The sequence below is a fragment of the Vombatus ursinus genome, unplaced genomic scaffold (genome assembly GCF_900497805.2).
Source record: "Vombatus ursinus unplaced genomic scaffold, bare-nosed wombat genome assembly UNPS02014793.1, whole genome shotgun sequence".
NCBI lineage: Eukaryota > Metazoa > Chordata > Mammalia > Diprotodontia > Vombatidae > Vombatus > Vombatus ursinus.
Genome location: NW_020954571.1, coordinates 11489716 through 11514745, shown reverse-complemented (window position 1 = coordinate 11514745; position 25030 = coordinate 11489716). Strand labels below are relative to the sequence as shown.

General features: G+C 46.5%; 1 protein-coding gene and 1 non-coding gene across 7 annotated transcripts; one reads left to right on the top strand and one right to left on the bottom strand.

Annotated features, from left to right (window-relative positions):
- Window positions 1-5558: 5558 nt before the first annotated feature.
- Window positions 5559-5651, bottom strand: TRNAR-UCU. Its single transcript has 2 exons — window positions 5615-5651; window positions 5559-5594 (listed from the first exon to the last, which is right to left on the bottom strand). It is a non-coding gene; the product is annotated as a tRNA-Arg (tRNA).
- A 524-nt stretch (window positions 5652-6175) lies between these two features.
- On the top strand, window positions 6176-23184 carry SLC27A4 (solute carrier family 27 member 4). Of its 6 annotated transcripts, none has more exons than XM_027869581.1 (14): window positions 6176-6256; window positions 7668-7807; window positions 8667-8833; window positions 10824-11218; window positions 11919-12077; window positions 13596-13665; window positions 13763-13854; window positions 14089-14198; window positions 15264-15473; window positions 15764-15890; window positions 17684-17821; window positions 18983-19147; window positions 21342-21488; window positions 21991-23184. In XM_027869581.1, exons 3-14 carry the CDS (start codon window positions 8673-8675, stop codon window positions 22146-22148), a joined length of 1932 nt encoding a protein of 643 aa, XP_027725382.1. In that variant the 5' UTR covers window positions 6176-6256; window positions 7668-7807; window positions 8667-8672; the 3' UTR covers window positions 22149-23184. The 6 variants fall into 6 exon arrangements, with proteins under 6 accessions (XP_027725382.1, XP_027725385.1, XP_027725386.1 ...); XM_027869584.1 differs by lacking the exon at window positions 6176-6256 and adding an exon at window positions 6462-6506; XM_027869582.1 differs by lacking the exon at window positions 6176-6256 and adding an exon at window positions 6830-7447.
- The last annotated feature ends 1846 nt before the right edge of the window (window positions 23185-25030 follow it).

Sequence of the window (25030 nt, the reverse complement as noted above, 5' to 3'; positions counted from 1 at the left end):
AATGGTATGTCATAAGTATAATACATAATTATATGTTGCATATTATATATAAATATATGCCATAATTATACTCTATATATTTATATATAGACATATAAAATCTCTCAGATAAATTGGATATAATTAACAGAGGGAAGGCACTAGGACTAAGAGGGATCAGGTAAGGCTTCTCGTAAAAGGTGGGACTTTTAGCTGGGACTTGAAGGAAGCTAGGAGGCACAGATGAGGAGGGAAAGAAATCGAGGGCACGGGGGACAGCCAGTGAAAAGAGGCCAGTCTTACTGAATTGTACAGAATGTATTATGGAGTAAGAGGTAAGAAGACTGGAAAGGTAGGAGAGGAGCAGGGTGTGAAGGGCTTTGAACAGAGGATTTTATATTTGATCCTGGAGGTGATAGAGAGCCTCTGGAGTTTATTGAATGAGGAATGGGAAGTGTGGTGGGGGTGGATAATGTTGCTACTTTGGCAAGTGAGTAGATGATAGACTGGATTAGGGAGAGACAGAAGGCTATTGCAATGATCCAGGCATGAAGTATAAGGGTGGTGGCAGTATCAGAGGACAGAGAGGGATGCGTTATTAAGGTAGAATCTACAAGACTTGATGACAGACTGGGAGAGGAATCAAGGACAGACACCTAAATTTCAAGCCTGAATGACTGGAAGGATGCTGTCACCATAAGAAATAATAAAATGGACAATTTCAGAGAAAACTAGGAAGACCTTTATAAACTGATGCAAAATGAAATGAGGACAATTTATACAATGATAACACTATTGAAAGACTTTAGAACTCTCACCAATGCAATCATTAACCATGAGTCTAAAAGAATGAAGATCAAACATGCCACTCAGTTCCTGACAGTGATAAACTTAAAAAGCAGAAATAGACATCCTTTTTGGCTATGGCAAATGTGAGAATTTGTTTTGATGAACTATGTAAATATGTATTGAAGTATTTGTTTTTCATTTTTCATTTTTTTTAAATTGCTCAGTTGGTAGGGTTTTAGTAGGAGAGAGATTATTTTTTTTAAAAAAACTTGTTACTTGAAAAAATACAAAAAAAATAATATTTGACCTGGGGGGAGGGAAATGAGTTGGTACAGGCAGGAAATATTTTTTTTTAAGTTAGGACAAATGTGGGTTGATGTCAAGGAAGATAATCATACCATCCCCTAGTCCTTCGGGGTTTCTGTTAGTGATAGAATGTGGGCTGGATAAGCATGCTCTGACATAACTTTGTCACATGGTTTAATTCCCAGGTTGCCAATGGTTGGCTTGCAAATGAGGGAGAATGAGGGACAGTTTGGTGGTGCAGTGAATAGAGCTCTGGCCTTGGTGTCAGGATGACCTGAGTTCAAATGTGATCTCAGACACTTGACACTTATTAGCTGGGTAACCCTGAGCAAGTCACTTAACCCCATTGCCTAGCAAAAAAAAGAAAAAAAAGTAAATAAGGGACAATAGAATGGAGGTTGGGATTCACTGCTTTAGTATATTTTTCTCAGTTGTTAGATGTGCATGGACATTCCTGAAGTTGGTCTGTGGTAGGCTAGTAACTCAGTACCAGGTTTCTGAAATCAACCAATATTTAGTTGACCAAGAGGCCATTTAGCACCCAGGCAGGGCACAATTCTGTGTGTGTTTATGTGTGTATACATACATACTTCCAGGGCCAGGGCAAGCAGGGCTCCAAGCATACCAAGGAATGACGCAAGTCTAAATCAATAAATGTCTGTTGAACTTGTGCAAGGCCCTACCATGTAAAAGGCCCTAAACCAATTCAGATCTTTGACAGGATTTTAGTTCACTTTTAAGCAATTTGAACATTGATGTTATTTCCTTTGTAGAGTCCTAAGTGAGAGGATTATGGATTATTATTATATCAGTATGTATTGGCAGAGTGACAAATGCTAGAACCCTGAAGAGTACTTTTTAGAGACATCATGATGAAGTCAAAAAACTGGACCTGGCTCTGACATAGAGTACCTGTGTGACCCTAGGTAGGTCACTGCAAATCACTTCTTTTTTTTTTCTGAGCCTTAGTTTTCTCATTTGCAAAATGAGGATAATAATGCACTACCTATCTCACAGTTGTGAGGAAAGTATTTTATAAACAAAGTCCTATACATATGTGAGCTATCATTTTTGTAAGTTTTTTTTTTAAGGCAATGAGAGTTAAATGACTTGCCTAGGGTTACATAGCTAGTAGTGTCTAAGGTCAGGTTTAGAACTCAGATCCTCCTGACTCCAAAGCTGGTGCTCTACCTACTGTGCCACCAATACCCCTACAAGTAAACTTGTAAAAAGTATATGATTGGACAGCATATTGGCATTCAGTGCATAGGTGATCTGGAGGGGCCAAACAAGGTGCCTTCCCAGAATTTGGGAAAGATAGGAAAGACCTTCTGAAACTGAAGCAAAAAAAAATAATAATAATAACTGAATAAGATCAGTCATCTGCAGAAATATCCCAACATAAGAAATATGCTGAAAATAGGCTGCTAAGATTAGGGGGTTTCCTAAACAGAAAGACATCAATGTAAAACAGAGCCTATATGAGATAAGGTGTCATCTTGGAAGCTGCAAAATGTCTGTCCTGAGGAAGTACTCTAATAAGCATTGGTGGCTGAGGAGTGTATTTAAAAAGAGCTTGGTGGTGCAGTGGATAGAGCTCAGGCCTTGGTGTCAGGAGGACCTGAGTTCAAATCTGATCTCAGACACTTGACACTTATTAGCTGGGTGACCCTGAGCAACTCACTTAACCCCATTGCCTAACAAAAAAAGAAAGAAAAAAAGCAAAGCTAATAAGGGACAATAGAATGGAGGTTGGGGTTCACTGCTATAGTATATTTTTCTCTGTTGTTAGATGTGTGTGGACATTCCTGAAGTTGGTCTGTGGTTGGTGGTGCAGGGCATAGAGCACAGGCTCTGGAGTTAGGAAGACCTGAGTTCAAATCTGGTCTCAGACACATGACACTCTAACTAGGTGACTCTAGGCAAGTCACTTAACCCCAATTGCCTCACCCCCCCCCAAAAAAAGAGCTGAAGATAAGAACGTGCTAGCATTTTGGAAGATTAATCTTGCTAAAGTATAGTTTTGCCATATTACCCCTTTGTTTAGAAATTTTCAATGTCTCCCTCCTAAAAATCTCTCAGCCTGGCATTCCAGGTCCTCCAAGATTTGGCTCCAACCTACTTTTCTAGCCCAATATCTCACTAGTTTGTATCAGTCTGGCAGCCCCATACTCCAGTCAAACTGGACCACTCACTGTTCCCTGAACAGCCCTCTGGTTTCTCACCATTATGTCTTTGTTAATACAGACAGTTCTTGGAATGGACTTCCTTATCCAGTTCCACCTGTCAAATCCCTGCCTATCCTTCAAGACCCATCTGGTCACTCCAGCTAGAAGTGATTTTTCCTTCCAAACTCTCATAGCATTTTGTACATCTTTTTTTGCTTGCACTAGCTCATTGTGACTCAGAGAATAGTTAGCCAGATGTCCCCCTTCAAACAACCAAGTCATCCAAGCACTGGTCTGATGGAACCAATGGAAGACTTGTGTAAGCAAACAAACAAAGTTAATGTATGATCCTAAGCAAAATTCCTAGAATATGATCAAAGGCAGTGCCCTTCAGTCTCCCCTGATCAGACCACTTCCGGAGTATTGTGTCCTGTGTTTGGGACCACATTTTGAGAAGGAGATTAGAAACCTGGAGCATATTCAGATAAGAATGATATACATGAAAGGTCCAGAAACCATACCATCTGAAGAATGCTTTAAAGCCGGGAGGATGTTTATGCTTGAGTGGACTAGGCAGGGGGTAGGGGTAGGGGAAATTGTTATCTTCAAATAGATAAAGAAAAGTCAAATAAAAGAGAGTTCGGGGCTTATCCTATGTAGGTCCAGGGGAGAGAACTGCCCCCAATGGGTGTAGAAGTTACTAGGGAGGCAGATCTCATGCCAAGATGAAATCAGTACTATCCCACAATGGAACGGGTTGCTTTGTTGTTATCTTTGGGTCACTAGAAATGTCTGCACAAAGGCTAACTAAACACCTGTGGAGATGTGGTAAAGTTAATCCCTGCTCTGGGTGGAAGGTTGGACTTGATCTTCAACGTTTCTTCCAAAGATAAGACTTGCTGGTGCTATGCCTGGAAGCAAGGCTGCCTAAGTGTTCTAACCTGGGTTAAGTCAAGGTCTTTGTGCCTTATTTTACTTTTTTTTTTTTAATCAGGCAGCAAGTGGAAAAATAAGATGAAATTTATTAAATGTTTCCATCTCCTAGGAGGACCATAGATTTAGAACTTCATTGGGGACCTTAGATCCAGCTAAGGACCAGCTCCATTATTTTACAGAGGAGGAAACCAAGGCCTAAAGGGCCTAAAGAGTGACTCATCTAAAGTCATAGTGATAGTGAATGTCAGGGTCAGGATTCATTTCCATGAGGAAACTCATGCCAAGAGAAGTTAAATGACTTGCCCAAAGGTTCATAGTAAATATCAAACTCACAGGCTCTGATTCCAAAGTTAAGTACACTATGGGGAGGCTGGGTGGCGCTGTGGATAATGTGCTGGGTCTGGGAATCAGGAAGACCTTAGCTGAAATCCATATCCAGCCACTTACTAGCTATGTGACCTTGGACAAGTCACTTAACCTCTGAGCCAGTTTCCTCAACTGTAAAATGGAGATAATAAGAGTACCTGCCTCCTAGAAAAGTTAGGAGGATCAAATGAGATTATATATATATGTGTATATATATATATATATACACATATATATATATATATATATATATATTTTAGTATCAGGATAAGTTTATTACAGAGAAAGTCCAGAGGATTTAGACGTTTCTGGACAGAGGAGATAATATATTTGTAAAGTGCTTATAGGGGCCATATAAATGCTAGTTATTTTCTTTCCATAGCACCATGCTGCCTCAACTATAGGAAAGGAGATGAGAAGTAGTATATAGTGGATAGAGTGCTGGACTTGAGCCAGACACCTGGGTTCAAATCAGGCTTACTGATTGTGAGGGTGATCTTCCCTTAACCTCTCAGAGATTATTTCCTAATCAGTAAAATGGGCTGTTTTGAGGGCAATGCTTTCAATGCACTATGTACATGTGAATTACTATTATTGTTTCCTGCTTTCCAGGAGGAAGGAAACCAAGAAGGAATGCAAGTCAGTAAAGAGATTCGAGACTATAAAGTTTAGAGCTTGGAAGTAACCTTTGCTCAATTCTCTCTTTGACAGAGAGGAAATCTGAGGCACAGAGTTGACTTTTTAGTTGCAGAGCCAAGTACGGTATCATTTCCACCACATCACGCTGCTATCTCAAAGTACAGACTTTGCACGAATAGGTGCGCCCTCTGGAGATCTCAGGACAAAGTTGGCCGTCGGCTGTTTTCTGCAGTGCCCGATGCTTTTCCATTAGTTCCAGGGTGTCCGGTGACCTAGTCTTTCAAAATTTGCTCTTCAAGGGTTCTGCCACATTTACAACAGAACTTCCAAAGACTTTTAAAACGTTCCCGGCAGCGGAAAGTACTTTTCAAAATGCGACTCTGGTGGGACTCGAACCCACAACCTTTGAATGACCTCACAAGTCACAGAGCTAGAAGTCCAATGCGCTATCCATTGCGCCACAGAGCCTGCCCGTTGAGAGTACGCACTTTTTCACCCTACATCCTGACCAACCTTTTCACTTCCCCTCTCTTCAAGCTCCTTGTTATTTTTGTCAGTGTCTGGGGGTGCTGAGCCCAGCTGGGAATGCCCCCAGCACCCGCTTCCAAAGTTTGCAAAACTTTATCCCGTATATCGCGGGCTTAAGTCCCGACTTTGGACTCTCCCAGGAGAGCTAACCATGCGGATCAAATTTGGGAGGAGGGGAAGAGGAAGCATGGTGCTTCTTCCTCTCCGCCCCGGGTGGTGGGCAGCATCAAAGTGGCCACCCCGAGATCCCAGGGAATTGGGTCCTGGGTTGCTCAAAGGAATTCGTCCCGTCTGAGCCCAACGCCGGGAAGTAAGGGGAAGGGAGGAGAGGACTGTGGGGAGAGGACTACAACTCCCAGCGTGCACCGCAGCATCTAGACCGGAGCGCGCGAGCTCTAGGGCTGCTCGCGCCCTTGCGCATGGCGAGGTGCGAGTCAGTTTCCCCGTCTGCTTTGCAGGGCTATCCGCGTTGCTGCGGCGGCTGCAGCCGCGGGGAGCGGGGGGAGGAGGAGGAGCAGGAGGTGCGGCCAAGCCCGGCGGAGCCGGTTTGTATACTGGAGGTGGGCGGTGCAGGTGGGGGCGGAGGAGGGGGGAAAAAGAGGAGGAGGACAAGCGGGAGGAGCCCGGCAAAGTCCGCGAGCCGCAGCCCAAAGCCTAGCTCAAGCTCGGGGCTCAGCCTGGCTCCCCGCTCCCGAGATCCGCGCCAGCTCCCCGCCTGCGGCTGGGCCACCTCTGGAACGCGCGGGAGGTCGCGCTGGGGCACCGGGGCGCAGCTGGGCGGGGACGAAACCGGGGGTGAGTTTGGTGCCCGCTGCGAGTGACCTGGAGGGGAGGACCGGAGGTGTTGGGTGGCGTCCGGCTCCACCTGTGCGCAGCAAACCTGAGCTCCTCTCATGGAGCCGCGCTGACTGCCCTGCGGCCCGGGGGACCGTCGCCCCTCGGATGGCCCCTAGGCCTCCTCCGTTCTCCAGGGATGCCGGGGTTGGGGGTGAGCCGACCAGGGCCCCGGGATGGGTGTTGGCCATCGGCCTGAGCCAAGGAGGAAGGGTGGGTGTAGGGCGGGGCCATTTGCAGAGCCGGGGGATCCTTTAACTTCGCAGTCTGTCTGTCTGTCTGTCTGTCTGTCTGAGTGCTTTTCAGCCTCCTCGATCTGCTGAATTGCGTAGCCCAGGTTTCTAGCTTCCTCCTTCCAGGCCCCTAGACCTGGGAGTAAGGGCTGCTCGCCCCACCCCACCACAGGCCCTGCCAGGACCTGGGACAGGGATGACCAGCCCTTCCCCAGAACCCCTATTCCCTTACCCCAGGGCTGTTCTTGCTTCCTGATGGGGAAGGGAACAGATAATCAGACCCAAGAAGCTTTCATCCCACCCCACCCCGACTGGGCTGAGGGCAGTTTTTCTGAAGAAGCAACATTTTAGGGACAGGTGGTAGTATTTGGAGGACAGTCTTTAAGGACCTCTTAAGTATCTTTGTCCATTAACACAGTCTACAGCCCTGCCAAGACCTGGAATGGTTTGGTACCTAGTTTTGAGGACCTCACCTCGCCATGCATATCTGCCCATCAATATTTCCTAGGGTAGAGATGACTCTTTTGGGGAGGGGGCACAGGGAAACAGTGCCCCTTTTGCCACCATAACCTTTCCCAGCAAGTCTATGACAGGGCAAGATTGGAAACCAGGAGTCCTAACTGTGGATGACCAGCCAGAGAATATGATCCTGCCTCTGAGATCAACATGGTAGGAACACCCAGTCCCAAAGGTCTCTTTCCAGAGTAATTCTGGCCATGAAGACTTATTGAGCTAATATAGAATTGGGTGGGTTTTTCCCACTGTCTGGTCCACCCCTTCAGGCTTCAGATCTGCTATCAGAAACCACTCTGACAGGCCTGGATCTTTATGTCACTTCCTCAGTGTCCCCACAGGACTCTAGTCCTAACTGCTTCTCTCTGCCCTCTAGTGGTCAATCTAGGGCACTGTGCCCTTTGGAGACACCTCACATCCCACCCACCTTGCTTCCTTGCCTGGACTCCCCCCTTTCCAGGAAGCTGCCCAAGCCACAGGGCTCGGAGACTGAGCTTTTGACCTCCCCATGTCCCGGTAAGGGCCAGAAGCTGGAAGGAGGAGCACATCCCCTTGTGACTTTACTGTGTGTGGGACAGTGGAACTAGGAGGCACCCAGTTATCTGATGTTGCTTAAGAAGGAGCTCTTGATGGGCAGAAGGTGGAGTCTGAGACTCAGATTCCTTTCTGAACTTTCCTTTATTGCAATCCTGGTTCCATCTGGGCCTTCCTTTCTTATTCAAGGAGATAGCCTCTGGTCTGAAAAGGATGAAAAGGCATGAAAAAGCTCCCCATTTGAGCTACCTCCCCTAACCCCTCTCCCCACACCAATAAACTGCTAGCAGGGACCTCAAAGATTATCTAGTCCCACCTTACTCCCTCCACTTCACAGAAGAGTGAATGGAGGCCCAAATACTCTAATTAAGGTTGTCAAGGTCACGCAACTCATTAATGGCAGGTTGGGTGCTAGAACCCCAGCCCCTGATTCATAACCTGGTTCCTTTTTCTTTGCCATCTTGCTCCCCCACCCCATCACAAAATAGAGCTAAACCCTAGAAACTTCCCTCCTAGCCCTGCCTCTTCCTTCCTGCATCCCATGCCTGAAATGATTCTTGTTCCTCAACCCCCACCCCTAAATTACATCAGAAAATATTGGGGCTTACCTAAAAGGCATTTACTCAAAGTGGAAGAGAGAGAAAGCGAGGGAAGAGCAGTAGTCTGAGTCACTGGACATTCTGCCCAGTGGCCTGCACTCCTGGGGAGAAGGATTCTTGGGGAAGATAGAACTGCCTTACTCTGAGGAGACCAGGGTACCCAACCAAAGAGGTGGAAGAGGGGGAGAGAAGAAGCCAGGCTCCCAAGCCTTCAGCCTGTGACCAGCTCTGATGCCCTACAGGCCAGGATGCTGTCCAAGGTATCCCTGGTGGGGGTAGCTGTGCTCTCCAGGCTGGTGCTGCAGCTGCCATGGACACAGGTGGGCCTCTCTGTGCTCTGTTTCTACCTTGCCTTTGGGGGCTGGAGGTTCATCAGGATCATTTGGAAGACTCTTGGGCGTGATATCTTGTGAGTACCTGCTCTTTTGACCCAACACCTATGGTTCTACCTCTGGGTTCCTATGGTAACAGTCTCCTCTAGAGACTTCCCCCTTGCCTCCCAGGACAATAAGCTTACCTTTCCCCACAATATAAAAAAGTTGTTCTCCACTCCTCCCTGCTTTCCCATGTCCCTTTTGGTATTGGAAGCCCAAAGATCAAAATACCCTGCCCAGGCAATCTCCTTGACTTCAGATTTCTGAGCCCTCAGTCCTGGTTGCTCTGGGGATCAGGGGATGGGTAATTGCTGGGGTTGCCCTGGGTGGTGGTGGTGGGGGATCGACAACCAGCCTTGAAAACAGCATTTCCTTCCTTTCTATAGTCGTCCTCCAGGAGGATATCATGGCTATATATCTGCCTGTGGGAGGCTTTGTCTAGGCTGGAGACAGCTGGTAGTAGCAGGGACAGACTAGAACCAGCTTGACACCAGTGCTAAGAGTTTGGGCTGGTGTTAGGCAGACATAATCTAAAAGGGTAAAGGCTGCCATGGAGGCCAGGCTGGATTGTGGCACAGCAGGACTGGTTCATGCCAAGAGTAGTACTGTAGGAATGTGTGGTTTACTGTAAGATTGGCAGAGTAACATCAGGTCTGTGCTGGCCCAATCAGGAAATGGCTGTGAGAAGGCTGGGGAAAGAAATCAATCAAGTGGGGCAGTTAGGTGGCACAGTGGATAGAGCACTGGCTCTCGAGTCAAGAGGACCTGCGTTGAAATTTGCCCTCAGACACTTACTAGCTATGTGACCCTCGGCAAATCACTTAACCCTGATTGCCTCAAAAAAAAAAAAAAAAAAGAAAAGAAAGAAATCAATCAATCAATCAATAAGCATTTATTATGTACCTACCATCAATCAACAAACACTTATTATGCACCTACTTTGTTCCCTGGAACTTTGCTAAGTCCTGGGACTACAAGTACAAAAGTGAGACAGTCCCTGTCCTCAAGGGACGTATTTTCTAAGCACATAATACCAGATGGAAAGAGGTGCCAGACTGAGTTCTCCTTGAAATAGATACTAAGAAACCCAACTCCAAGAGGGCCTCTCTTCTATATAGGAGCATGAAAGCATTAGAAAGAAACTTTGCCCCCTAAATAGAGCACCTACCTTATGTAGGTTTGGCACTGTCCTCAAGCAGGCATGTGATTGCTTTGGCATGGGATCAGGCTAGTGAGTCCTGAGACCAGGATGCTAATACCCAGAGGGTATTAGAAAGGCAAAAGAGATGGGCTTACAACCAAGAATAAGCCACCCTGCAAATCCTGGCATAATCCTATGTGGGAAAAAATGGACATTTAACGCAATAGAAGATTTTGAAGAATTTTTGATGGAAAGACCAGAGCCAAGTAGGAAGTTTGGAATACAAACACATGAGTTCAGAGAAATCTAGAAAGGAAATGATGAGAGATGATTTCATAGAATCCTGGGTAGTATGAACTGATGCAAAGTGAAATAAGCAGAATCAGAAGAATTTTGAGTGGTACGACAACAATGTAAAGAGAAACAACTTTGAAACTATTGAATACAATTGAACAACTTGTCTCCAGAAGTCTCTAGAAGTCCTGGAAAATACTATAGAGGTGTTGCCCTTCTTCAGACAGAAGGGATGGGCACAAGATGGAAAAGGGAGCATACATTTTTAGACGGGGCCACAGTGTAGATTAATTTTAATTGTGTACAACTCTCCACTCACTCCACCCACCCCTTTTTATGTTTTTAATTGGGAGGAAGAAAGGGAGGTTAATGGAAGGTGGAGTTAGTATTAATTAATAATAGTAATAATGATGTCTTAAAGGGCCATTGTAATATTTCGCATTCACTCAAGGGAAGTTCGACTAGTAATCATGACAAGCAGAACTGTTTTGAAAATGAAAGTATAGAATTATATACTTAAAACAAGTGGCATGAAATTGATGTGGGTGTAGGACACATTCCTGAAGGGACCTCCTCCTTTCCCTTGGCAGTGCGGGGATTGTCCTGTTGAAGGTAAAGCGGAAGGTGAGGAAATACCTCTGGGAGCGCCAGACAGTACCTACAATCTTTGCTTCCATCCTGAAGCGCCACCCAGACAAGACAGCCCTGATATTCGAAGGCACGAATACCCACTGGACTTTCCACCAGCTGGACACCTACTCCAGTGCAGTTGGCAACCTGTTGCAAGGACGGGGCCTGGCTTCTGGTGATGTGGTGGCTCTCTTCATGGAGAACCGAAATGAGTTCGTGGGGCTCTGGCTGGGCATGGCCAAGCTGGGGGTGGAGGCAGCCCTCATCAACACTAATCTGCGGCGGGATGCCCTTCGCCACTGCCTGACTACCTCTCAGGCCCGCATCCTCATCTTTGGCAGCGAGCTGTCTTCTGGTGAGTATTAGGAGCCATGTCTGGGGCCCAAGAATAGAGATAGGAGGATGGGAGTATAGGAAGGAGAGATGTTAGAACACAGAAGGGCAGAGTTAGAAGGGACTTGAAGATCTGTAAAGCAAATCCTTAATTTTATAGAAAAGAAAATTGAGGACAAGAAATCACCAGTTGTTTGTTTGCCCAAGTCACACATCTCTTTTTATGTAGAAAGTGAATTAGAACTCAGGGCTTTGGTTTCCTGATTGAATGCTCTTTGAGTAGAAAGGAGAGAGTCTGAGGGAATGAGGAGGGTGGGAATAGAACTGAGAAAGCCAAAATTAGTTTATACCAGGTTGCATTCAAGCATTGACCTAGAGGAATTGCTTCTGTTTTTCCAGATGTGGGAAGGAGCTGTTCATTGCTGATCCCTGGTTTCCATACCTCTATTACCCCTCACCTCCACCATTTCCCTACCAAAAAACTTCTACCCCACCCTAGAAATGTCCTAGAGAAGCTCACCCATACCTCCAGGTGCTAGAAGCCCTGGCCCCATAGTATTCCTTCTGGTACTGTGCCCAGCATGCAGAGGTCAAAGATCATAGGTCCCTGAGAGTAGCAGGCTTGCTCTTGAGGGAGTGACGTGGGCCCCGCCCATCCCTGGGCCTTCTGCAAGGGAGCTTCCCAAAATGCTAACTGCTTCCTATCACCTCTTTCCTCCTAGCTGTCTGTGAAATCCACAGCACTCTGGACTCCTCCTTGAGTCTCCTCTGCTCAGGAGACTGGGACCCCAGCTCTGTGCCAGCAGGAGCTGAACACCTGGAACCCCTTCTGGAGGAATCCCCCAAGAGCCTGCCCAATCAACCAGACAAAGGCTTCACTGGTATGATCCCTGCCATTGGACAAGGGAGAAAGCTTGGCTCAGGGCTACCTCTCTGTTGGCTCACCATTCGTTAATTTATTGAACAGGTCCTTATTGTGTGCCTGGCTGATTCTTGAGTCCAAGCTTGCTTTCTCTTTCTTTCTTTCCTTCTTTCTTTTCTTTTTCTTCCTTCCTTTCTCTTTCTTCATTCTTTCCTCTCTCCCTCCCCCTCTATCTTTTTCTTCTTTCCTCTCTTTCTCTTTCCTTCCTTTCTCCCTTCCCCTCTCTTTCTTTTTCTCCTTCCTTTCTTTTACCTTCCTCTTTCTCTTTCTTTCCTTTCTTCTTCCTTCCTTTCTCTCTTTCCTTCCTTTCTTCTTCCTTCCTTTCTCCCTCCCCCTCTTTTTTCTTTTTCTCCTTCCTTTCTTTTTTTCCTTCTCTTTCCCTTTCCTTCCTTTCTCTTTCTTTCTTCTTTTCTTCTTCCTTTCACCTTTCTTCTTTTCTCTTCCTTCCTTCTTCTATCCTTCCTTCCTTTCTTCTTCCTTCTCTTTCTTTCTTTCTTGCTTTCCTTCCCTCTTTTCTTTCTGCCCTTCCAACTTTATTTTATTTTCATCTGATTTCTTTTCCCATCACCTTGCTCCTCTCCCCTCAATCCCATTGAAAAAAAAAAAAAACAAGAAAAAAACCCATTACAAATATGTGTAGTTAAGCAAAACAAACTCCCACATTGGAATTTGGCCATAATTGGATTTGGACACAACCACATTGGTTATGTCCAAAAGAAAAGAAGAATAGACCCTGATCTGCACTCTGAGCTTTCACCTCTCTATCAGGAGATAGGTAACATGTTTTATTATAAGTCCTCTGGAATTGGTCCAGGCTCTTTCTAATGTACCTCTCTGACCCTCTCCTCTGTGAAACCTGCCCTGATCACTCCTTTCTCTCAAATCATTCAGTACATACTGGCTTAACCCCTCACTGGGCACTTACCCCATTCTGCCTTGTAAAATCTCTTGAATAATGTAACTTTTCACGTGCCTCTGTCTTGTCTCCTCAACCACATTATAAACTACTTGAAGGCAGGGACTGTAGGTTCCCATGATTCCCCTCATGGTACCTGTGAAGGTGCTAGGTATACACAAAGCTTCAGGAAAAAAAGTTTAAGAAATGTCCCCTGTCCTTTGGGCAATCACCTGAAGAGAGAAGACATATATATGTCTGGCAGCAAAAGCCTACACATGATTATTGCCGAGTGAGGGGCATAGGCACTAAATGGAGCTGGAGTTCAGAGAAGAGGTTACTTTGAGCTCTGGTGGTCAGGGACGAAGACTCCATGGAGTTAGGTGGACTCTGGGTCTTCAAGGGCCAGTAGGATTCGAATAGGTATAGAGGAAGAGTCCATTTCACTTCTCTCCTCTGCCTTCCTGGCTTGGCTCTCATCCCCTGTATCCACTTAGGACAGCAGCTGTGCTCCCCCTCCCCAGCCCAGTTCTCTCACGTTCACCTAACTCGGGCCAACCGTTTGTGTTCTGCTTCCCCCAGACAAGCTTTTCTACATCTACACATCCGGTACCACGGGAATGCCCAAAGCCGCCATCGTGGTGCACAGCAGGTGAGGAGGTTAGGGTGGTGCCCAGGGAAGGCAGGAAGGGAACCCAGGTTCTGCCAGGTGTCCAATCTCTCCCTCTACTGGCCCTGGCTTGTCCCAGGTATTACCGGATGGCTGCCCTGGTCTACTATGGCTTCCGAATGCGTTCTAGCGACATTGTATATGACTGCCTCCCCCTTTACCACTCAGCAGGTAACCTTAGACTCCTAGGGACCCACTTAGGGCAGGTCCTTTTGCTCTCTCATCTTTTGGCTCTCATGAAAGGAGTGGGAGTAGGGGTGGATGGATGGAATCTCCCTTGCCTGGGGCTGGTCCTCTGTCTTCTGAGCCTGGGAGAGAAGGGGACTTTTCTGGAGCCTTTGGGTAGCTTTCTTTTACTCCCCCCCCACCCCCCCATTCACCCTGGGCTCCCCCTGCACCTACCAGGTAACATTGTGGGGGTTGGACAGTGTCTGCTACACGGGATGACTGTGGTGATCCGAAAGAAATTCTCTGCCTCTCGATTCTGGGATGACTGCATCAAGTATAACTGTACGGTGAGCACAGCAGCAGGAGACCTTGGTGGGGAAAGGGTGGAGGGTGGGAATAGAAGACTTGGGGGGGTAGGGAGAGAAAGGGTGGGGTGGAGAGAGACAGAGAACCGAGAGAAAGAGATAGAGAGAGACAGAGAGAGAGGAACTGTCAGCCGTGGGTGTTAGGAGCTGGACCCAAAAATAACCACTAGTCCGGAAAGGCCCTTTGTGTTCCTCTGGTGACAGCTCTTTTCAAAGTACTTTTCATCTAATTGCCCCATTTGATCCCTATAATGTTCTGTGAGGGTAGAGTAGGTAGGACTTAGCCTACTCATTTTTCAGATGAGGAAATCATTCCACCTCCATATATTTATTAAGGAGCTTTCCTATGCTGGCACCCATACTAGGAAGTGTCTGGGAGTTAGAGAATTGACCCTTGAAGAAACTAACAGTCCAGTGGGGAAGACAAGACTTTGAAAAAAGAGGATGAAGTCTCTGGAGCACCTCTGGGAAGAGGATTCAGTAATCATGGTGTGGGGAGGTAGCATGATGGTTTGGAAGGAACTCTGGCTGTTTATTAGTTTTGTCGAGCCATCCTTGTTTGTGTACAAGGGAGGATTTATCTGGAGCATGACTGGGTGGAGAGGTGAGTTAGTGGGCAGTGATAGAGATGCTTAAAAAAAAAAAGAAGAAAAGAACATTAATAAAACATTTTTAAAATAAGAGAAGAAAAGTTCAAAAAAAGTCACAAAAGAAAATTTTAATATTATTGTTAAATTTTATATGCATTAAAAAAAAAGCTATATGTAACTGAAAAGAAAGAAATATAGTATTAGGAGCATTGGAATCTAGTCCCAACTCTGCCACCAGCTTATTTGTGTGGTCTGACAAGGGTGGCTTCCCCTCCCTGGGTCTCGGTTTCCTATTGTGTAAAAACAGGAATTTGAATTAGGTGGACTCTTCCAGTTCTGACATTCTTTGAGTCAGTGGCCATAGGGTAGAGGGGAAGAAGGGCCTCAGGGAGCAAGGGGAATGGTCCCAGGACTGATGCTTCAACCTGTCTCACCTCCTCCCTATCCCTGCCCCCAGATTGTCCAGTATATTGGAGAGCTCTGTCGCTACCTTCTGAACCAACCTCCAAGAGAAGTGGAGACCCAGCACTCAGTGCGCATGGCCCTAGGCAATGGGCTTCGGCAGTCTATCTGGACCGAATTCATCAATCGTTTCCACATCCCTCAGGTGGCCGAGTTCTATGGGGCCACTGAATGCAACTGCAGCGTGGGCAACTTTGATAGCCAGGTCAGAGACTCTTAGGGAGAGGATTTGGGTACACACTTGGTCAGATACTGGGAAAGATGGAAGATTGGGCAAAGGGCCTGGAGGGGAGTGGTCATCACATAGTTGGGGGCCCATCAAATGGGGTGGCGCAAAATAGAGTATCAGTCCCAAGGAGAAGCATCTACACTTCTCAGAATAGAGAAGTCCACCAGAGAATCCTGGGACCCACCTGGGGGATAAGATGAGGGAAGGAGTCACGGGGGAATGGTTGGCATCTCTAAATCAGGGTTCTTATTTCCTGGCCTTCACAGGTGGGGGCCTGTGGCTTCAACAGCCGCATCATATCTTTTGTCTATCCCATCCGGCTCGTGCAGGTGAACGAGGACACCATGGAGTTGATCAGGGATAACAATGGCATCTGCCTTCCCTGTGGTCCAGGTCTGTCCTGAAAGATGGATGGTAGTGGGAGTGGAGGTGGGAGTGGGGGTGGGAAACCTGAAGGAAATTACCCTGTAGACAGAGGGATTGGCTAGTGAGGGCCTGGGGCAGGAAACCATTCCAGTGGGACCTCAGCAAGCGTGCCGTGCTAGATCTCGAGTTAGCCAGTCCTGGATTCCTGCCTTCTCCCAGGGCCTCAGGTGCCTGCCTTCGGGGTTGGATTGGATGGTTATTGAGGTGCCTTCCAGGTCTAAATGATGTTAGACTGAACACTACCACAAACTGTAAATTCTCTAGGCCAGTGGCGTCAAGGTCAAATAGAATAAGATTCCTGCAGGTGCATGGAAAACCACAGATTAATATTATCCATGCTTTATTATGTTTTTATTTGTTTCGTTAAACATTTCCCAATTACATTTTAACTTGGTTTGCCTTGAGTTTAACACTTATGCTCTATGGGATATAAAAGGGATAGCCCCTGCACTTACAGAGGAAGGGGGAGATGGAAGATTCCTACACACACACACACACACACACACACAAATTTTGTCCAGACGTGATTTCATTGGTATAGGGAAATCCTGGTGTGGAAATGACTCCTTCCAATGCAGCTTGACAACTACTCTGTAACTTATACTCTTAGAAAATTTCTTAAGTCACTAAGAGGTTACGTGATTTATCCCTGACCAGCTAGGATGTGAACAGGCAGATTGTGGACCCATATCTTCCTGACTTGCAAGGCTAGCTCTGTATCTATTATACCACACTACCCTCTCTCTTTCTCTTTCTTTCTTTTTCTCTCTCCAGCCATATCTATCTATCCATTGATCTCTATCCAACTGTCCATCCATCTTTCTCTCTCCATCCATATCTGTTGATCCCTCTGTATTCATATTTATCGATCCCCCTGTCTATTCCACCATACATCTATACCTCTCTCTCAGTCTACCCAGCCATCCAACTATTCATCTCTCTCTTTTATTTTTTTCCGAGGCAATCGGGGTTAAGTGACTTGCCCAGGGTCATACAGCTAATGAGTATCATGTGTCTGAGGCCATATTTGAACTCAGATCCTACTGACTCCAGGGCCGGTGCTCTATCTACTGCATCACTTAGCTGCCCCTACCAACCATTCATCTCTATCTAACCATTCATCCATATCTATCTCCTTATCTTCCTACCCATCCATCCACCACTCTCTATGTTTCTATCTAAATAGATATAGTACAGCTCGAGATAGATATCAATATAATTATATAGTATAGATAGAGATGAACAGCTAGGTGGCACAGTGGATAGCGTGCCGGGCCTGGAGTCAGGAAGACTCATCTTCCTGAGTTCAAATGTGGCCTCAGACACTTACTTGCTGTGTGACCCTGGGCAAGTCACTTAACACTTAACCCTATTTGCTTCAGTTTCCTCATCTGTAAAATGAGCTAGAGAAGGAAATGCAACCACTCTAGTATCTTTGCCAAGAAAATCCCAAAAGGGGTCATGAACAATCAGACCAGGAGGTCTTCTAGGTGGGGTGAGGAAGCCAAACTTGAGGAATGCCGAGGACGTGGCCTGGCTAGAGCTGAGGGCTCATAGAGAAGAGATCAGTAGGTGACGAAGCTGAGGAGGCAGGCTGATGGATGAGTCAGTGGGAAAGAGCCTCAGATGCTGGATTAAGCAGGGGTTTGGATGTTGTCTGGGTGGCCTTGTGGGGACAGATAAAGTTTTTGAGCAGAAACAGAAGATGGGGAAAGGTCACCAGGTGGGAGAAAGCATCCCAGCTAAGCTTTGATTTCCAGGGGAGCCGGGCCAGCTCGTTGGCCGAATCGTGCAGCATGACCCGCTTCGACGCTTTGATGGATACATCAATCCTGGCGCCAATGATAAGAAGATTGCCTATGATGTCTTCAAGAAGGGAGACATGGCCTACCTCAGTGGTCGGGACCCCTTTCCATTATCCCTGGGCCATGCTACTGTCCTTCTCCCCTTCTTCTCCTTTAGTTTCTTTTTGAATCATTGGGGATGGGAGAGAAAGTGAAAGGATTGACGCCATGCTTGCCTTCCCCTTGAGACCCTTCCTCCATATTCCCAGGACCATCCCTTCCTTCCTTCCTTTTATGAATTTCCTCCCTTCCAAAGTCGTATTGAGGACCTGGGTTTTAGAACTGGCTATAATTGTGTGTGTGTTTTGGGGGTGAGGAGGAATTGGGTAATCCGAACCTGTGCTTCTTCATGGGTGAAGTGTTAGAGAAATCAGCAGCTCTCTGTAATTTACAGTTAGAGGTTTGCCTCAGGCACTGAGAAGGTAAGGGAAATTCCTGGGATCACAAAGCTAACATTAGTCAGAGGTAGTTCTTAGAACCAGGTCTTCCTGATTCCTAATTCTCTGCCTCCTGGGGTACTGGACACAGGAAAAGCCTCGGTCCATTACCCCCCTCAAATGAAGATCTATAAAATGAGGATATTAATACTCCCTATGAAAAGTTACTGCCTATCTCATAAGGCTATTGTTAGCAAAGCACTCTGTAGACCTTAAGGTGCTGGCTGCATAAATGTCATTTGGGTTTTTTTTTCCCCAAACCTATAATCTTATTGGTGTGGGGAACTCCCAGTAAGGAAACTCCCTCTCCCAGTGCAAATCTGCAACTATTCTGAAGTGTATAGCCTTGTTAGTGAGTTGCCCCAAGCCACTGAGGGGTTAAGTGACTTGTCCTGGGTAAACAGGCAATATGCATCAGAGGTCAGACTTGACTTGAACCCAGGTCTTCCTGACTCGGAGGCCAGCTGTATGTCCACCATACATACCATGGCTGCCTTTTGAGATTAATATTATTGCTATTTATTACTATTACCATTAATTAATAATAATTATAGTCCCTGACCTAAACAGTATCCTCAGCTTCCCTATCTGAAAATGAGGACTTGGGTGGTCTCTGAAGACTCTTCTAGTTCTAAATCCCATAATTCACGACTTTCATGAGCATAGCCCCCTCACCTGTCCATCCTCTGGCTTCTTAGTATTGCAGGGTAGGTTCTAGCAGGAAATCCGAAGTCCCATCTTCCAGGCCTCCCCTGAGCCCTGTTCCTCCTTCCATCAGGTGATGTGCTGGTGATGGATGAATTGGGCTACCTGTATTTCCGGGACCGAACAGGTGACACATTCCGGTGGAAAGGAGAGAATGTATCCACTACAGAAGTGGAGGGGACCCTGAGCCGACTCTTAGGCATGGTTGATGTGGCTGTGTATGGTGTGGAGGTGCCAGGTAAGTGGGGAGCCATGGTTTTTTGGGCAGAGCACTACATACATACCACAGTACTTCAATGGGGCCAAAATCTCAATGATGTGCACACCTTGTCATCCTGAGCAATTCTTACTTTTATCTTTCCATGGATTCTCCTTCCTCTGAATTTTTTCATATTTTGTGGGAATCAAATCCAACAAGCATTAATTAAGCATCTACTGTATACTGGGTAAGCATATACTGTGTGTGTGTGTGTATATATATATATATAGTATAGCACTGTGCTAGGTGTTGGGAATAGGGCTAGGGCTAGACTCTAAACCTGTGCTCTCTCTCACATAGGGAACTCTCAGGTGAGAAAACTCCCTCTACCAGTGCAGGTCAGCACCGCCTCTTAAAAAGTTGCCTAGAACACTGAGCAGTCAAGTGAATTCCTCAGGGTCTCACAGCCACTAGGTCTCAGAAGTGGGACTTGAACCCAGGTCTTTTGGCTGCAGGGCTGTCTCTATCCACCCCCTTCTACCTCCCCAGGCCCCTCAAGTGGCAAAGACAAAATGAAAAAATCATACCTGTCCTCAAGGAATTTACATTCTTCTGAGGACATACAATACTTAGAGGCCTAGTGGTACAAAATGAGTACCTGGATTTGGAGTCTAAGGACTCCAGAGGTCTAAGGACCTGGGATTTAATCCCAGCTCTGTACTTGCTACGTATGTGGCCTTACCTAAGTCCCTCACACCTCTGGACCTCAGTTTCTTCGTCAGTAATGCTAAACATTTGGACTCAGTGGCCTCTAAGCTCTCTCCCAGCTCTAAATCAATGATCCTCTATCAGCCTATGTAATCAGGTCAGTATATACAGGGATCACGGAAGGCTTCCTGTGGAAGGTAGCACCTGCCTAGGCTCCCTTATCTTGGATGGCCAGCTTGGATCTTTTTTCTAGGTATACCCAGGATATGTTTTGATGCCACTTTTTCAGCCCAAGTGTTCTCATTAGATCAGTGGCTATTAAACTTTATATTTCTTTTTTTCTTTTTCTTTTTTAGTTTTTAGGCAATTTGGGATTAAGTGACTTGCCCAGGGTCATACAGCTAGTAAGTGTCAAGTGTTTGGTCTGAAGCCAGATTTGAACTCAGGTCCTCCTGACTTCAGGGGTGCTCTATCCACTGCGCCACCTAGCTGCCCCCAAACTTTATATTTCTTTCAGTGCTTAGCAGGGATCTGCATACAGCAGACACTTAACAAATGTTAATAACTCAGTTAGATTATTTAGCCGTGAATGGCAGAACTAAGATAAAGGGGTGAAAGGTACAGGGATATATTTTGGCTCTAGGTGATAATTGTTGTTCAGTTGTGTCCGTCTTTTTACAAACGCATTCGGGGTTTTCTTGGCTAAGATACTGGAGCAGTTTGCCATTCCCTTCTTCAGCTCATCTTACAGATCAGGAAACTGAGGCAAACAAAGTTAAGTGATTTGCCCAGTGTCTCACAGCTAGTAACTGTCTGAGACTAGATTTGAAAGTAGAAGGATAGGTCTTCCAGACTCCAGGACTGGCACTCTATCCGCCTAGGTAATAATAACAGCATTCAGGCAGGCTTTATTTTGCAAAGCCTTTTACGTGTGTTATCTCATCTGACCTCATAATGACCTTCCCTACCACAGTAGGTACTCACATTGTCCCCATTTTATAAATGACTAAGCTGAGTCTGAGAGGTTAGATGACTTGTCCCAAGTCACTCAGCTAAGTAAGTGCCTGAGGCTAGATTTGAACTTAAGTCAGATGAATTATAATTTATTTAAAATACGGACTTTTTAAGAATGAGACTCAAAATATTTGATTAAAAATAATAATAATAGCATGTGCCAGTTCACATGACGCTAGTTGACCTAGATGGTCCCTGAAGTCAGTTCCAGCCCTTAAGTTTCTGTTGATTGTGTTTGTTAAGTTGAGGGGCCTGCTCAGCCACCTGTATCACCCAGAGTGGCCACTAGGTGTCAGGCCTCTGCAACAAGCAACTCATTCAGTAGCGTCCTCATAACAGCTAACATTTATATAGCCCTTTAAGACTAGCAAAGTGTTTTGCATATATATATCACATCTGAATTGGTCATTTACAGGATGTTTATCAGTTGGACATTTAGGTGAATGACATGGGCTCTGTGGGCAAGCCTCCCAGGTGCCCTGCATCCCTCTGACACATCTCTGCACTGCAGGTATTGAGGGCCGGGCAGGGATGGCTTCAATAGCGGACCCCAAAGGTAGCTGTGACCTGACAGAATTTGCCAAAGCACTGGAGAAGGAACTCCCACTCTATGCCCGCCCCATCTTCCTGCGCTTCCTGCCTGAGCTCCATAAAACAGGTACAGCTGAGGGCCCCCCTCTTCCTTCTTCTTTCCGGGGATTCTAGCCTGGATTTCTCCATAAGTCATTTATAAGCCCCACCTTTCCTGGGTCTTTTCTACCTCAGACCTCACCAACCTCAACTGCCTCGCTTACCATCTCCTCTTTCTTCTAGATCTCACAGCATTCAAATACTGAATCATTCAATTATAATGTTAGAGGAGCTGAGATCAAATCCCAGTTCTGCTACTTACTACCCATGTGGCCTTGAGCAGGTCATTTAAATTAAGGCCTCAGTTTCCTTATCTGTAAGATGAGGAGGAGATGACCTCTGAGGTCCCTTTTAGTTTCAAATCTGTGATCCTGTGATCCTTACCTCTTTCTTCTTCTTCCTTGGCAAATATTTCTCTAATCTTACTCCATCAGTTTTTTTAATACTGAGGCTGTTCTGGCCTCTCCTGTCCCCAGCAACCAGGTCCCCCTTTCTCTTATTATCTAACAACCCTTCCTCACCCCTTCCAGGGACCTACAAATTCCAGAAGACAGAATTACGGAAAGAGGGCTTCAACCCAGCTTTGGTGAAGAACCCCCTTTTCTACCTGGACACCCGGCTCTGTCGCTATCTTCCCCTGGACTCCAAGGCTTATATCCGTATCCAGGCTGGGGAAGAGAAGCTGTGATTGTCTCCATCCCTGCTCCCACTCCAAGGGCTGGACTGAGTCAGGGGCTGAGCCCCTGGAGGGTTCTTGGGGAACAGGGAATGGTGTCAGACCAAAGTAGGCAGTGGTAAGGGCCATTCCCCCTCCTCCAGAATGCTGACTGGGGTGGAGGGAGGGAAGCCAGTGGACACCTCTGCTCAGAAATTGCCAAGTGACTTTACTGCCATCTTCCTCTACCCCCCACATTAGAGGTTTTCCATGAAAGCCTTGTGTCTGGGGAGCTGGAAGGCTTAGGGTAGGATGAGTTCAATCCTTCATTTTGTCTCCATACCCCAGAGAGCAGAGACTGACTGAGCACACTCAGGGTGATGTCTTGGGGCGGGGGGAGGGGCATGCACACAGGGGGAGAAGGTTGAGAGGGGAGTTCACTAATTGAGGTTCTTGCTGTCTCACACTCCCTGTACCTTGCCAAGAGGTGAGGACCTTGGATTCAGGAAGACAACCAGAGGACAGAGGAACTACTCACCCCCTTTTTTTTTTTGGCCAAGAGGATTTAGGATAAAGGTTCTATTTCTCTTTGAGTTATGGCTGCTATCTAAGCTACTATGTGACTTCTTTGGTATAGACAAAGGAGGGTAGTAGCTACAAGGGGTCACTCTCCATAGTAAAGAGTTGCTAGCTCCAAGAGCCACCAGAGCCCTGCCCAGGCCCTGAGCTAGGTTGTGCCGAACAGCCATCCCCTTCCTCCGCACACCCACCAGTTGTTTACCTTTCCTTGGCCAAGGCTTTTTCAGTGGGGTCTTCTTTGGCCTTGTAGATAATTCCAAAGCTTCTCAGGATCATTGCAGAGAGAGGGAGAGGCTGGCTCCGTTGCAGGAGCTGCCTTTCCCATCTCCTGCTCCTGCAGCCTCTCCCTCCCCTCAGGATTAGTTTGTGTTTCTGTCTCCATTTCTCCCTCACACCCCTTGGCCTGGCTCATACCTCTTTCTGTGGGAGAGCATGGGGATGGGGTGTCTATGGCAAATAAATTCAGACTTGACTTCCTCTTCCCACTTAATTTATGTGAATGTTTGAGAGAGTGACCATCTCCTGAATCAGCCTTGGGCTTCCCTTGCTCACACCTTTGCTCATGTCATGCTACAGACCTCTCTAGCTCTTCATTCTTTAAGACTCAGCTCCACCCCCTCCTTCACCATCTCCAGGAAGACTTTCCTGAACCTCTACCCGCACAGATCCTCTCCACAGTACATTCTCTCTCCTGGGAATGCTGCTAGTAGTGTTAGTACCCCTCACTTAGTATTTGGCACATCCTGCTAGGTAGTGTGGGTGTCTCTCTGTTCCAGCCCCCTCTAGTAAGATTGGAACCGGGCCACTTCCCTGCATGCCAACCCCATACTGGGTACCGGAGGCCCTGTGGCCTGAGCCTTATAGATCTTGGCCTCTCTTGACTGATGTAGTGGAAAGAGCCCTAAATTGGAAATCAGGTGACAAGAATTCCAATCTCAGCACTGCATTTGACCTGGCACTATACTTCAGCCTGGGATTCAGTTTCCCCATTTGTAAAATGAGAGAGTGGACTAAAGGGCCAGGGGTTCTAGGTTGGGGTTGTCAGAGGTGTCTGGATTTTTTGTACTTAACCCAAGTGGCCAGTAGAGGGCACGCTGGCCCTGATTAATCCCTTCTAGCCTGAACCCTGCTGTCCCAGGGATTTTATTGTCTTTTCAGTGTGTCTGAATCTTCATGACCCATTTTCATGGCAAAGATACTGGAGTAGTTTGTGATTTCCTTCTCCAGCTCATTTGACAGATGAGGAAATTGAGGCCAACAGGGTTAAAGTGACTAGCCCATGGTCACACAGCTAGTATCTAAGGCTGGATTTGAACTTGGTTCTTCCTGACCCTGGGGACAACTAGGTGTCACAGTGGATAGAGTGCTGGGCTTTCAGTCAGGAAGATTTATCTTCCTAGCTGTGTGATGCTGGACAAGTCACTTAACACTGTTGGCCTCAGTTTCTTCACCTGTTAAATGAGCTGGAGACGGAAATGGCAAACCACTCCAGTATCTGCCAAGAAAACCCCAAACGGGGACACAAAAAGTCGGACACAGCTGAAAATGGACTGAATAACAACTTCCTGACTTCAAGCTGGGTGCTCTATCCACTGTGTCACCTAGCTGCCCCTGTTCTGGGGGTAGGGTTGCTTATTCTGTTGGTGCAGAATGGACCAGGGGAGATATACTAGCAGTAGAAAAGATTGGAGGAGGGGGAAAGAGAACTGGGCCTCTGTTTTTAAATATGAAGTCACCTCTATTCTGGGGTAATATGGTTCCTAGACCCTCCCACCTTCAGGGTTCTATGAAACTGGCTGGGTTAACTTCTTTAAAAATGGAATGAGAGAGCTCATTGGCCTCCTCCAGATGGAGGAAGCCCTGCAACCAGGTCTGTTTCTTGAAGAACTACAGTCACTGCTGGGAAGGACTTGATTTTCCCCACTCTAAAATGGAAAACGCACGTTGCTCCCTTCTTTCCCTTGTGGTGAGTAAAGAAGAAAAAAGATTTGTTTTCTTGGGGATACACCAGCCCCGTCTCCACCTAAAGTACCCATGCACACACCTATCTCATCAGGCTCCTCTCTTCTCTGAAGAGACTGAGTCAATTTGATGGGGTGGCAAAAAAAGGGCATACCCACAAAAGGCAGTATGGTGTAATGGAAGCAGGACTGCCAGGAGGCCTTGGCCTTTGTCCCAGCTTTGCCACCAACTCGTTGAGTGACCCTGGGCAGGTCCCTTCTCTTTGAACCTGAGTTTCCCTAACTGTAAAATGAGACTAGATGAACTCTAAAGTAGCTTCTGGCTACTTTAAAACTACTTTTTTAGATTGTCTGATTTATTGACCCTTCTGGGCC

Excerpts from the sequence above, each read along its gene's own strand:
- SLC27A4 (XM_027869580.1), top strand. Across the intron at positions 11,219-11,918 it reads TGGCAGCGAGCTGTCTTCTG|CTGTCTGTGAAATCCACAGC; the intron begins GTGAGTATTAGG and ends CTTTCCTCCTAG. Across the intron at positions 19,148-21,341 it reads GTATGGTGTGGAGGTGCCAG|GTATTGAGGGCCGGGCAGGG; the intron begins GTAAGTGGGGAG and ends TCTGCACTGCAG.